This window comes from Cervus canadensis, chromosome 4, assembly GCF_019320065.1.
Source record: "Cervus canadensis isolate Bull #8, Minnesota chromosome 4, ASM1932006v1, whole genome shotgun sequence".
In the NCBI taxonomy this organism is placed as follows: Eukaryota; Metazoa; Chordata; class Mammalia; order Artiodactyla; family Cervidae; genus Cervus; species Cervus canadensis.
In genome coordinates, this window is record NC_057389.1 from 103,023,365 (window position 1) to 103,037,795 (window position 14,431).

At 47.2% G+C, this 14,431-nt stretch overlaps 1 protein-coding gene across 11 annotated transcripts in view; it reads left to right on the forward strand.

The window, feature by feature from the left end:
* Positions 1 to 14,431, forward strand: part of MYO9B (myosin IXB) — a 108,995-nt gene that overhangs the window by 51,315 nt on the left and 43,249 nt on the right. For all 11 annotated transcript variants that reach the window (XM_043467226.1, XM_043467229.1, XM_043467227.1 and 8 more), the window contains 5 exons: positions 503 to 597; positions 6,590 to 6,652; positions 7,107 to 7,206; positions 7,472 to 7,572; positions 9,871 to 10,000. In XM_043467226.1, the coding sequence (XP_043323161.1) occupies positions 503 to 597; positions 6,590 to 6,652; positions 7,107 to 7,206; positions 7,472 to 7,572; positions 9,871 to 10,000 (489 nt within the window). The remainder of the gene's footprint in view (positions 1 to 502; positions 598 to 6,589; positions 6,653 to 7,106; positions 7,207 to 7,471; positions 7,573 to 9,870; positions 10,001 to 14,431) is intronic.

The window sequence follows — 14,431 nt, forward strand, 5'->3', positions numbered from 1 at the left end:
ACGTGAACAGTTATTACTGAAAAAAAATTCCTACAATTGGTGTTTCCAATGTCCAGGACTTAGAACTTGAGCCCCGCCTACACCTCAACACAGAGGTAAAGAGCAAGCCCATGAGATGTGTGGGAAGCTCCTGTGGCTCAGTGCTGAAGAATCTGCCTGCCAGTGTGGGAGCCGCTGGAGATGTGGGTTCGATCCCTGTGTCGGGCAGATCCCCCGGAGGAGGAAATGGCAACCCACACCAGTATGCTTGCCTGAAGAATCCCATGGACAGAGGAGCCTGGTGGGCTACAGTCCATGGGGACAGAGTCAGACGCGACTGAGCATGTGCGCACACACTTGGGATGCCTGAGGCTCCCCAGCTGTGTGTTTTCCAGGTATCACCTGGAGTCTGTGAGTGGCTTCCAGTGAACCGTGGTCCACAACACCCTGAGGGAGCCTCCAGGCTAAGGCCTGTGGAAATTTCATCCTCACAATCTGAAAACTGCTTTTGTTTTCCTCACAGGCTTTTGGAAATGCTAAAACAGCCCACAACAACAATTCCAGCCGATTTGGGAAATTCATCCAGGTCAACTACCTGGAGAGCGGCATCGTGAGAGGGTGAGTCAGCTGGCGCCCACGCTCTGAACTCCACCGTTGTTCTGGGGTCCTGGGCTTCCCTGCAGGGGGACCCAGCAGGGCACTGAGTGCTGAAATCATGATCTTGCAGGCATTTGTGAATCATGCAGGGAAGTGAGTATGATTTTCAGTCACTGATATGAAAGTCTGAAAAAAAAAAGAAAGTCTGAGAGGTGGCAGGAAGTGTGGGTGGGGGAGGGGGGTGGCACCTTCACAACCAAACCTGCCTGCCGCAGGGCATCACCTAGGGCATTGAGGCACCCACTAAGTTAAGTACAATGAGCGAGAGTTCCTAGCATGATGGAATTTGCCAAGAGCAGGCAAGGACACACCAGCCTATTTCCTGATCTTGATGTTTCTAATTCTGTGGGTCTAGGGAGAGATGATGTGGACTCTGGCATTTGCCAGATGTGACCCTTTAGCTGGAAGGAGACATGATGCTAGGTAGCAAAGTAAGGCCGTTGTCCAGGGAAGTGCTGAAAGTAGATGGAGAGAGGGAGGGACGGGATGTAGACTGATGGATGGATTCCAGGGTGGGTGGATGGATAGAAGGGTGGGTAGATTCGCAGATGGATGGATGATGGTTGGGTAGGTTTGTGGATGGATGGATGGGTGATGGATGGGTAGCAGGTTCATGGGTGGATGGCTAGGAGGATGGAAGGTAGGTTTTTAGATGGATGGGTGATGGATGGGTAGGTTCATGGATAGATGGATAGAAGGATGGGTGCACAGATTCATGGATGAGTGGATGGATGGAATCATTGGTAGAGAATAAATAAGAGGATGGATATAAACTGATGGATGTGGATGGATGGATAGGTTGACTGATGGATAGCAGGTCCATGGATGGGTGGATAGATTCATAGACGGATGGATGATGGGTGGATAGGTTCATGCATGAATGGATAGAAGGATGGATGGGTAGGTTCATGGACGGATGGAGGGGTGGGTTGATTCATGGATGGATGGATGGGATCGTTGGTGGATTCATAAATGAGTGTATAGACTGATGGATGGTTTGGACGGCTAGATGGATGAGGAGATAAATGAGTTCATAGGTGGTAGCTGGATTGTGAAGATGACTGCCAGGCAGAAGTTAAAACAGGTTTACATTTTGTGCCAGAAATACGAGTTCCTTGGTGAAGGTACAGTTACTTCAACTAAATGTGCAACTTTGAAATTGTGTTCCAAAAAAAAACAAAAAAGAAATTGTGTTTATTTGTATTCTATGCAATGTTATGCTAATAAAAATACCTGGCAGCCTTAATGCAATGAGTTAATGTTACAAGGAATTATCTATTTGGTCATAATGTGATTTCCACAGTTAACACTGTAGGATTTTTTTTCCTCTAAAATGTACCTTCTGGGTAGTTTCAAGTAGTTAAAAAAAATATAATTGTGACCTAATACTGCATAGTGTTTTGGATTTTTTTTTTTTTTTAACATGCGAAGGTCTTATGAGCCATAAAACTATTTCACAGTGGGGGGAAAAAAAAAAGACATTATGGCAGAGTCCATTGCCTGGTGACTTAAAGGAACCCTTCCCGCTCCACATTCTGGTGTGAGGGTCCACAGTGGTGGTGGGATTTGCAAAGGCTCCAGGTGATACTCTGAGCAGTAGAATAAGAATCCTTAAATGTTAGACGCAGGGAGATCTAAGCAACAGGCCCATGGAGGCCACAGGAAGGCTCATGTATTTTGGGAAGGGAGAGGTCCTCCAGGGGAATTGATTTCAAAGTATCTGGGTTCTTCTGTCCATCTAAATCTGACTGGGACTTGCCCACTGGTCCAGTGGTTTTAAGACTCTTCGCTTCCACTGCAGAGCGACGGGTCCAATCCCCAGTTAGGGAACTAAGATCCTACATGTCTCGTGGTGTGGCCAAAAAAATAAACCTAAACCTGACTGATGATCATTTCAATTGATGTTCAAAACAAGGACAGAAATGTTTTCTTCCCAAATCCTTCAGCCTCTGGCTTCTTTCCTTTTCCCCTGTGTCCAGGCTCTTAAGTGATGTAGGGAGAGAGACCCTCACTAAAGGCAACATCTCCTCTGGCCCCTCAGCCCCTCAGGGACACTCAAGAGTGGGCAGTTCTCCCCATGGCCCCCACCTCCCGTGGGCCGTCCAGTCGTCCCTTCCCAACTGCTCCTGGGCCCAGCTTGGTCTCTGCGTGGGCAGAGCCACTCTCCTGCCCCCACTTGCCCCCCAGGTCTCAGCCCTTTCTCCAGAAAGACCTTCACTCCTTATTTTATTTTATTCTATTCTATCCCACTCTTCTGTGCTTCGAGGCTTATGGGATCTTAATTCCCCAACCAGGGGTTGAACCCAGGCCACAGCAGTGAAATCACAGAATCCTAACCAGTGGACTGCCAGGGACTTCCCCCTCACTCCTTATTTTAAATCTGGTTTTCTCCCATGGGTCCATATTGTATCTGCCACATTGCAGTGCCTCTGACTAACAGGGGAAGCCCATGGTATCTTACTAAGTAGAAGATGCAGAAACAAACTGTTTTTAGCTCCAGCGGTTCCCTTGGGAGCAGAGACACCAAGAGGCTGCCTCACGTTTTCCTGGGGCCCAGACTGGCTCTGCAGGCCAGAAGCCAGAGCCTTTGCTGCCAGTGGGGGCATCGATGCCTCTGTCCTCCCCGCAGATCACTCCTTCCTGTGCTCTCCATTTCATGTCCCGTGGCTGCTGAAACAGAGTATCACAAACCAATCGGCACACAACAGTAAGGGTTTATTCTCTTGTGGTTCTGGAGGCCAGAAGTCCAAGATCAAGGTGTGGGAAGGGCTATGCTCCCTCCAGAGGCTCTAGGCGAGGATCCTTCCTGGCCTCTTCCAGCTTCCAGGGGCCCCAGGTTCCCTTGGCTTGTAGCCACATCACCCCAGTCTTTGCTTCAGTCTCCACGCTGTCTTCTCCCCTGAATTTCTCTATGATCTCCTCTTCTGTCTTCTGGGATACTTGTCCTTGGATTCAGGGCCCATCTGGACCATGGAGGAGGATCTCATCTCTAGAAAAAAAAGGTGAGAGTGTTAGTCGCTCAGTTGTGTCCAATTCTTGTGACCCTGTGGACTGTAGTGTGCCTGGCTCTTCTGTCCATGGGATTTCCCAGTCAAGAATACCGGAGTGGGTTGCCATTTACTTCTCCAGAAGATCTTTCCCACCCAAGGATCGAACCCCGGTCTCCCACACTGCAGGCAGATTCTTTACCGGCTGAGCCACCAAGGACACCCCATCTCTAGATCCTTCACTTAATTCCATCTGCAAAGGTGTTTTTTCAGAATCTCAGCCACACGTTCCAGGTGGACGTGTCTTCTGGGGGCCACCGTTTGGCCCAGCACATCAGCAGGGCTGGCCCTCAGCTAACCAGCCAGTCTGCCCTGCCCACCTCGGCTCTTGTCAGGCTCAGGGCGGCTGTGGTCCTGGGTCGCTGGATCTCATAGATCAGCTGCAAAGTCCTATCTGTGGCCTCGGATTCAGGAAAGGAGGTCCTCCCTCAGCCCTTGACAGTGGCCTGCCCACGCTGGGTGGAAGGAGATGCACTTCCCGTCTAGGGAGTGGCTGCCACCAGCTCGCAGGGAGCAGGCCCAGACCCGGTTCTGCTTTTGGGCAGGTGACACTTTTCAATACCGCTTCCCGATGAGGCCAAGGGTCAAGGGCAGTCCATGCCTCCCCCCAGTTCCCAAATTTGCAGGGCCTTGTGTTCCTGTGGGCTCAAGGGCTCTGTGCGGAGGGGATCCCTGGCCGTGTGCAAGATCACCCCTGTAGGGGCCCAGGCTTCCCGAGTAATCACCAAAGGCTGTGGCCCATCAGATGACAGCTCGGTGCCCCTGAGAGGTCACTGTCCTTGCCTATGTGGCAAGACAGCACAGAGAACTGGCCACAAATTGAGATGGAAACGTGAGTCTAGGACCAGAGGGAGCCTCCCTGCCCAGGAAAACAAAACTGCTGAGAACTACAAGTTACTGGTCAGAGGAAGGAATGGAAGAAAATAGGAGTTTGAAAGAAGAGAGGACACATGCTTGCTGAGCCTTTGGAAACCTACCCGTAGGGGGTGTGTGCGCTTGCACAAGGCTGCCGTCCTGGGGATAGTCTGGAAGCATTCAGCAGGCCTGGGACCAGGGCCCTGATCCCACACCTCAAACCCCAGCTCCCTCTTCTGTATTACAGGATGGACTCAGATGAGGGTGACCTGCAGAGCTATATAGCTCACATACTTGGTGATAGCGGATCCCATGAGAGGCAGGTCCCCACCAGGCCACCCCCGTCCTGTGGGGTCCTGGACAGCAAGTTAACACCTCATCCATCAGTGGGAGCCACATTGCCCCTCCCGGAGGGCATTTAAATCCAGTGTATTTAATCTCAGCAAAATGGTGCCTAGAACCTCGCAATAGAGCTCCAAGAAATGTCTGATGTTTCTATTAGCATTGAGGGTGGGGCTATGTGAGTACCTCCTTCCTGCCCCAGGACCAACACAGCCTCCGGGACCCGGGCCCAGCCAACATCCGTCCAGTGATAAACAGATAAACAAAATGTGTGTCTAGACATGTAGACTATTGTGCCAATTTGCTCAGTCGTATCTGAGTCTTTGCCACCCCATGGATAATCTACCAGCCTCCTCTGTCCATGGGATTCTTCAGGCGAGAATACTAGAGTGGGTTGCCATTTCCTCCTCCAGGGGATCTTCCTCACCCAGGGATTGACCCCACGCCTCCTGCACTGGCAGGCAGATTCTTTACCACTGAGCTCCCTGGGAAGCCCTGTAGACTCTTACTTAGCCATAAAGAAGAATGAAAGTTCTGATACATGCTTCCAAGTGACTGAATCTCAGAACCATTGAGTTGAGTGAAAAAAGGCACATTCAGTATCCAGCTGACCCTTGAACAATGCAGAGGTTAGTCAGAAATCTGCAGATGACCTCGAGTCGGCCCTGTATATCCGAGTTTCCTCCAGTTCCACAGTTACAGTTCCTTCATATCTGTGGTTCCACATCCGTGGATTCAACCAACCGCAGATCATGTAGGACTATGGCATTTGCTATTGAGAAAAATATCCACCTATAAGTGGATCCACAGTTCAGACTTGTGTTATTCAAGAGTTAACTATACATACTAAATGAGTGTTTTGGGTTTTTTTTGTTGTTTTAAATTCTAGAAAATCCAAAGTAATCGTCAGCGGAGTTGGTGCATGGCTGCTGGGGGTGGTGGCAGGGAGGTATGACGGAGGACCCAAGGAGTCTTCTCGGGGTCATGGGTGTGTTAGTTGTCTTGGTCACAGTGATGGACTCAGGGATTTACATGTGTGACAGCTCGTGCAGTCATACATGTCATATCTGTTGTGCATCAGCTATTCCTACTAAAGCTGGTTTTGAAAATTACATGGAGATTGTGAAAGGACCCAGTGAAAAACTCATCTGGGTGCATGCTTTTGAGTATGTATAGTTGATCATATATCAATCATCAGTAAAGATGTTTTAAGAAGAATAGAAAAGTGAATCCATTGTCTTGTATATCGATTTTCAATTGGAGAAACACTTCATGGCTGGGGAGATGGTGGAAGCAGGGTTCAACCTTCCACCGTTATTCGTGAGTACATGGGTCTAATCATTTCAATTCCTGCCACCTAGGGGGCCGACCCCAGTGATGCCAGGTTGGGCTTCCATACAACTGTCAGCCCACATCTGGTGTGTAGGGCAGAAGTGGCCAGCCCAGGTCCCTTATTTTTATAGATGGTGGTAGCAGGGTGAGGTGCATTTACGGCAATAGTATTTACCTTGAGAATGAAATCGTATTTACGACATTTAGGTTGCTTGTTTACAACACTCAGCGCTATCACCCTTTCATGCCTATGCTTACCTTGGGTCCAAGGTTGTTAATCCACAGCTGGCTTTACCACAGTCATGAATCATTCTTGTTCTTCCGGGACACAACATTAACGTGTAACACTTGGTTCTTCTTTTTCTGCTTGATGACAGAGCGGTTGTCGAAAAGTACCTGCTTGAAAAGTCTCGCCTGGTCTCTCAGGAGAAGGATGAGAGGTAGGGGGATATTTCCTTGATGATCCCTGATATCTGCCTTCTTCCCTATGAAAGAGAGAAGCAGATGTCCTGAGATGGGGAATATCTACAGGAGGCCCTGATGGATCTCCTGGGAGCGTGAGCTTTGCTTCTTTCTGTGCCTCCCTGGGGCTTTTCCCTGGAGTAGGTGCTCGGGTGTCTGCTGAAATGTGGTCAGATTAGCAGCATCTCTGGTCCGCCAGTGAGTGAGAGATGCCCACCCCCTGAGGAATCTATTTACTGGAGAAGCTCGTGGTTTGATTTTTGCAATTTTTTTTTTAAATCATAAGAATCAACTTATTGTCTCCAATTTGTACATAATTGAGGTGCTTTTTCCTCCCTGGCCTGGTCTCCAAAGCAATATTAGTAGTGGTTTGAAGAGTAGCTATCGCTCGACCTCCAAAAACAATTTTTTTCTCCTAATTTTGACCTACAGGAACTACCACGTGTTTTATTATTTGTTACTTGGCGTCAGCGAGGAAGAGCGTCGGGAATTTCAGCTCAAGCAGCCTGAAGATTATTTCTACCTCAACCAGGTAAACAGCCTCAAGCCCCAACCACAAACGCGGCCTCTGTTCCCCACGGGCTGTTTACGCTCTGCCAGGGGGTCAGAGGCCGTCCGCCTTGGCCCTCTCCAGCCCCCAAACCAGCTCCAAGGAGGCCCAGAGCGGGGCGGCATAAAGGAGCCCATTCATTCCCTGCCTCCCCGGCCCTGCCCCATCGGTTCCAGCCAAAATCATCCTCACACACCACCCTCCCCAGCCCAGAAGTACCCAGAGCCCTGCTGACTTTGTTTTTCAGCATAACTTGAAGATCGAAGATGGAGAGGACCTGAAGCATGACTTTGAAAGACTCAAGCAGGCCATGGAGATGGTGGGCTTCCTTCCTGCCACCAAGAAGCAGTAAGTGGGTGGGCCCAGCCAGGCACCTCCCCCTGCCTGGAGTTACCAGTCACTCAGAGATCTGACCTACCCCTGGTAGGAACCTCACTAAGGAGAGTAGCCCAAGGAGTGACAGAGGACTGTCATCATTAGCCCCTGGGAGATGACAGTTAAAACCAGAGGGTGGGACTTCCCTGGTGGTCCAGGGGCTGACTCTGCACGCTCCCATGGCAGGGGGCCCCAATTTGGTCCCTGGTTGGGGAACTAGATCCCACATGCTGCTACTAAGACCAAGTGCAGCCAAGTAAATAAGTACATATTTTTAAAAAAAAAAACAGGGCTTTTCAAAGGTCATTCATCATTTAAAAATCCTTTTTTTTTTTTTTTTTGACCGCACCCTTGCAGCTCATGAGATCTTAGTTCCCAGACCAGAAATCGAACCTGGGCCCTCAGCAGTGAAAGCATGGAGTTTTAACCATTGGACCACCAGGGAATTCCTCCATCATTTAAAAATCTTAATTTCTTCATTAACAGACTAATTAACAGATTTTGTTAATTAGCAGAAAAGCTACACTATCTCAAAAGAGGTAGGAAAAAAAATCTAATAAAAGAAAATTTACTCAGGTATATTTACCCAAAACAGAAAAAAAACCACAAGGCTTTTGCCCAACAGCGTGGGTATGCTTCACATTACGAAGCCATACACTTAAAAACGGCCAAGAAAGTCAATTTTATATGATGTGTCTTTGACCACAATTAAAAATTATTTTAATTCTTCAAAACCACTCGGAGCATTCTCCACACCTTCCTGGGTGACCAGGACACCCAGAGGGGACGCCTCTGCCCGGCGTGCTGCCAAGAGGGCACCATGGGGCCAACCCCTGTGGACAGCCGTTGGGCAGCTTTTACTGCAGATGCGTGTACACAACCAAACGCGTACATGCGCTTGGCCAGAGACACACACAGGAATGCACAGAGCAGCCTCGTCTCTAACAGCCCCCAGCCCCGGGAAACCCTCCCAAATGCCCGCCAGCCAGCGGTTAAATAAATCAACACATTACAAGATATCCCTGCAGGAGTCGGCATACCTTCCGGGGACGGATAGCAAATGTTTTTCATCTTCGTGGGCCACACAATCTCTGTGGCATGTTCTTTGCATTCTGTTTTCTTAATGACCCTTTAAAAGCCTAAGAACCGTCCTCAGCTCAGGGGCTAATGCAGAAAAAGGCCCCAGTTGGCCAGGTACCAACTCTGCACAGCCGTGGTTCTCACTGGCGTCCTGATTGTGCTCCCAGGGGACAGTTGGCCTTGCCTGATGGCACTTTTGAGTGTCACACTGCAGGTGTGGTTGAGGGGCCAGGCGGGTAGAAGCCAGGTACCAGCAGTGCCAAGGCTGAGAAGTGGCAGCATTAAGAATAAAGACTGTGGGAACTTCCCTTGGTGGTCCAGTGGTTAGGACTCCACTGCAAGGGATGCAGTTTCCGTCCCTGATCAGGGAAGTGACATCCCACATGCCATGCAGCTTGGCCAGAACGAAAGAAAAATACATAAGTAAATCTTTAAAAAAAAAAAAAAAAGAATGAACAATGCTACATGCAGTAACACACATGACTCCCCCACCTTACACCTTTTCAATCACAGGCCCGATATAAGTACACGTGATTTCACCAAAGTCACGTTCACAGATGGTGTTAGATGTCAGGACAGCGGTTTCTCTTTGGGAGCTAGGGAGGGTCCAGGGCCTGAAATGTTGTTCTGTTTTTTGGTCTGAGTGTCAGTCACAAGCATCTCTACCGTTTGTGACACTTCATCAAACTCAACACTTGGGGACGGAATTCCCTGGCGGTCCAGTGGTTAAGACTCCACACTTCATGTGAAGTAATTAGCCTCCAACTAATAAAAAAAAAAAAAAAAGACTCCACACTTCAAATGCCTGGAGTGCAGGTTCGATCCCTGGTAAGGTGACTAAAATCCCATGTGCCTCACAGCGTGGCTGAAAAAGAAACCAACAACTACACTTGGGGAACTGTGTGCTTTTTTTTTTATATATGCATGTGATGCCTCCATAAGAAAATTGTTAAGCTCCCCCAACACCACTACCACCAAAAAAACAATAGAACTATGTGCCTCCAAAGTCCTGTTTCACAGAGAGTCCCCAGCGGAGGAGTGGACATCTTTCGGATTTCGCATGTTCTGACTGGAATGGCTGGTTTTACAGACACAGCCCAGGTCGCTGGAAATTCGAGCCCAGTTCACTGGAGGCCTCTGCTGCCTCGAGACTGGGGAAGTGCCCCAACCTTGGCTCCTTCTCTCCCCCAGGATTTTTTCCATCCTCTCAGCCATCCTGTACCTAGGCAACATCACTTACAAGAAGAGAGCCACGGGCCGAGACGAAGGCTTGGAGGTTGGGCCCCCCGAGGCGCTGGACACGCTGTCGCAGCTCCTGAAGGTACTGTCCCTTGTCCTCAGCCACAGTGGCCGCCCACTGAGGCCCAAACTTCCTGCACTGGCTGAGCTCCTGTCAGCTGGGGCCTGTCTGCCTGCTTCCACCCCCGCCGTCTCGGCCGTGTCCCTTCCTCATTTCTTTTCTTTTTTTGATGGAGCTATGATTGACATGCAACATGATTTTAGCTTCAGATAGACAGCATAAATGATTCAGTGTCTGTATTATATGTTGCCAAATGGCCACCACAAGAAGTCTAGTTAATGTTTGTCACCCTCGGGGGCTATGGGATTGTTTTTCTCTTACGATGAGAACTTCTAAGATCTACTCTGTCAGCAGCTTTCATTTATGCAGTACGGTCACATTAGCCACTATCTCCATGCAGTGCACTGCATTCTCATGACATTTTATAACCGAAAGTTTGTGCCTTTGAACCCCCTTCACACATTTCACCCATCCTCCATTCCTGGCAGTCACCAGTCTGTTCTCTGTATCTATGAGTTTGGGAGGTTTGAGGGTTGTTATTTTCTTGTTTTTTTTTTTAATTCCACGTATAAGGGAGATCATACAATATGTCTTTGTCGGACATATCCCTTAACATAATACCCTCAAGGTCTGTCCCCTCCTCATTTCCTTTTTTTTTAATTGAAATATAGTTGATTTACAATGTTGTGTTACTTTCAAGCGTACAATAAAATGATTCAGTTCTACATATATTCTTTTTTAGATTATTTTTCATTATAGGACGTTGAATATAGTTCCCTGTGCTATATGCCATGCAGTTGATTATTTTATTTATAATAATGTATATACTTTAATACATGTATTTAATGTATTAAAGTATATACATTATTATACATCTAATACATGTCTAGATCTTTAATACATCTAATACATGTCTAGATCTGATAGAGTGCCTGATGAACTATGGACAGAGGCTCGTGACATTGTATAGGAGACAGGGATTAAGACCATCCCCATGGAAAAAAAATGCAAAAAAGCAAAATGACTGTCTGAGGAGGCCTTACAAATAGCTGTGAAAAGAAGAGAAGTGAAAAGCAAAGGAGAAAAGAAAAGATATACCCATCTGAATTCAGAGTTCCAGAGAATAGCAAGGAGAGATGAAAAAGCCTTCCTCAGTGATCAATGCAAAGAAGCAGAGGAAAACAACAGAATGGGGAAAGACTCAAGAAAATTAGAGATACCAAGGGAACATTTCATGCAAAGATGGGCACAATAAAGGACAGAAATGGTATGGATCTAACAGAAGCAGAAGATATTAAGAGGTGGCAAGAATACACAGAAGAACTGCACAAAAAAGATCTTCATGACACAGATAATCGGGATGGTGTGATCACTCACCTAGACATCCTGGAATGTGAAGTCAAGTGGGCCTTAGAAAGCATCACTATGAACAAAGCCAGTGGAGGTGATGGAATTCCAGTTGAGCTATTTCAAATCCTAAAAGATGATGCTGTGAAAGTGCTGCACTCAATATGCCAGCAAATTTGGAAAACTCAGCAGTGGCCACAGGACTGGAAAAGGTCCGTTTTCATTCCAATCCCAAAGAAAGGCAATGCCAAAGAATGCTCGAACTACCGCACAATTGCACTCATCTCACAAGCTGGTAGAGTAATGCTCAGAATTCTCCAAGCCAGGCTTCAGCAATACGTGAACCATGAACTTCCAGATGTTCAAGCTGGTTTTTAGAAAAGGCAGAGGAACCAGAGATCAAATTGCCAGCATCCGCTGGATCATCGAAAAAGCAAGAGAGTTCCAGAAAAACATCTATTTCTGCTTTATTGACTATGCCAAAGCCTTTGACTGTGTAGATCACAATAAACTATGGAAAATTCTGAAAGAGATGGGCATACCAGGCCATCTGACCTGTCTCTTGAGAAACCTATATGCAGGTCAGGAAGAAACAGTTAGAGCTAGACATGGAACAACAGACTGGTTCCAAATAGGGAAAGGAGCACATCAAGGCTGTAGATTGTCACCCTGCTTATTTAACTTCTATGCAGAGTACCTCATGAGAAACGCTGGGCTGGAAGAAGCACAAGCTGGAATCAAGATTGCCAGGAGAAATATCAATAACCTCAGATATGCAGACGACACCACTCTTATGGCAGAAAGTGAAGAGGAACTAAAAAGTCTTTTGATGAAAGTGAAGGAGGAGAGTGAAAAGGTTGGCTTAAAGCTCAACATTCAGAAAACTAGGATCATGGCATCTGGTCCCATCACTTCATGGGAAATAGATATGGAAACAGTGTCACACTTTATTTTTTTGGGTTCCAAAATCACTGCAGATGGTGATTGCAGCCATGAATTTAAAAAACGCTTACTCCTTGGAAGGAAAGTTATGACCAACCTGGATAGCATATTTAAAAGCAGAGACATTACTTTGCCAACAAAGGTCCATCTAGTCAAGGCTATGGTTTTTCCAGTAGTCATGTATCGATGTGAGAGTTGGATGGTGAAGAAAGCTGAGCACCGAAGAATTGATCCTTTTGAAATGTGGCGTTGGAGAAGACTCTTGAGAGTCCCTTGGCCTGCAAGAAGGTCCAACCAGTCCATCCTAAAGGATCCTGAATATTCATTGGACGGACGGATGTTGAAGCTGAAACTCCAATACTTTGGCCACCTCATGCGAAGAGTTGACTCATTGGAAAAGACCCTAATGCTGGGAAGGATTGGGGGCAGGAGGAGAAGGGGACGACAGAGGATGAGATGGTTGGATGGCATCACCGACTCGATGGACATGGGTTTGGGTGGACTCCAGGAGTTGCTGATGGACAGGGAGGCCTGGCGTGCTGGGGTCAAAGAGTCGGACATGACTGAGCAACTGAACTGAACTGATATACTTTAATCCTAAGCTCCTAATTATGCTTCCCCTTACCCTTGCCCCCTTGGTAACTGTAAGTTTACTTTCTGTGTCTGTGGATCTGTTGTATCTCTGTTTTGTACATAAGTACATTTGTATCATTTTTTAAAGATTCTGCATATAAGCGGTATCATATGGTATTTGTCTTTGTCTGACTTACTTCACTTAACATAATACCCTCAAGGACCATCTCTTCTTCATCTCCTTTTATTTTTTTTAATTGAAATATAGTCATTTTACAATGTTGTGTTGCTTTTAGGTGTAGAACAAAATGATTCAGTTCTATATATATTCTTTTATAAGTTACTACAAGATACTGAGTATAGTTCCCTGTGCTATACACTATATAGTTGATTGTTTTATATATGTGTGTATACTTTAATCCCGAGCTCCTAATTTATCCTTCCCTCTACCCTTTCTCCTTTGATAACCATAAGTTTGCTTCCTATGTCTGTGATTCTATTTCTGTTTTGTAAATAAGTTCATCGGTATCGTTTTTTAAAGAGTCCGCATATAAGCGATATAATGTGGTATTTGTCTTTATCCGTCTGACTTACTTCACTTAGTATGATAATCTCTAGGTCTCTCCTTATTGCTGCAAATGGCATTATTTCGTCCTTTTTATGGCAGAGTAGTATTCCATGAATATCCATACCACATTTCCTTCATCCGTTTTCATCTGTTGATGGACATTTAGGTTGTCCTGTGTCTTGGCTGTTGTAAGTAGTGCTCCTGTGAGCACTGGGGTGCAGGTATCTTTGTGCCCCATCTTCCTTCTGGGAAGGGCCATCTCCATCTCAGCCCCTCACTTGAACGGCCCATCAAAGTTTTTTATGTATTTATATAACTGAATCAGTTTGCTGTATACCTGAAACTAACATAACGTTGTGAATCAACTATTATTTTTTTTTTTAAATCATCATTTGATCAGCAAGGTCATTTTGTAGCTGGACCATCCCCTTGTCCACTGGTCCTCAACCCCGGGAGCACTGGGCAATGTCTGGAGTCATTTGGAGGGGGTACCCATGTCATCTGGTGGGTAGGGGATGCTATTTAACAGAATGCACAGGACCGCCCCCACAACAAAGAAGTAGCATTAGTCACTCAGTCCTGTCTGACTCTTTGTGACCCCGTGGACCGTAGCCCACCAGGCTTCTCTGTCCATGGAATTCTCCAGGCAAGATTACTGGGGTGGGTTGCCATTCCCTTCTCCAGCGCATCTTCCCAACCCAGGGATCAAACCTGGGTCTCCCTAGTTGCAGGCAGATTCTTTACCATCTGAGCCACTGGGGGAAGCTGAAAGAAGGAGCCAGCCCCAAATGCCTGTGATGCCGAAGCTGTTTTCTGGACGTGTGTTCCATTTGTGGCTCTTTAAAATGCACCTGCATGCAGGAGCCCCAGCTCCTGTTGTGCTGGTGGGAACGAGTGAGTACGTCTGCCACGAGATGGAGACAGCTCCCCTGGCCCAACTCTTGACTGCCCATGGACAGGGCTGGGCGGTCAGGGAGGAGCAGTCTCCTCGCTTTGCCCTTGCACCCAGACCAGGAACCCAC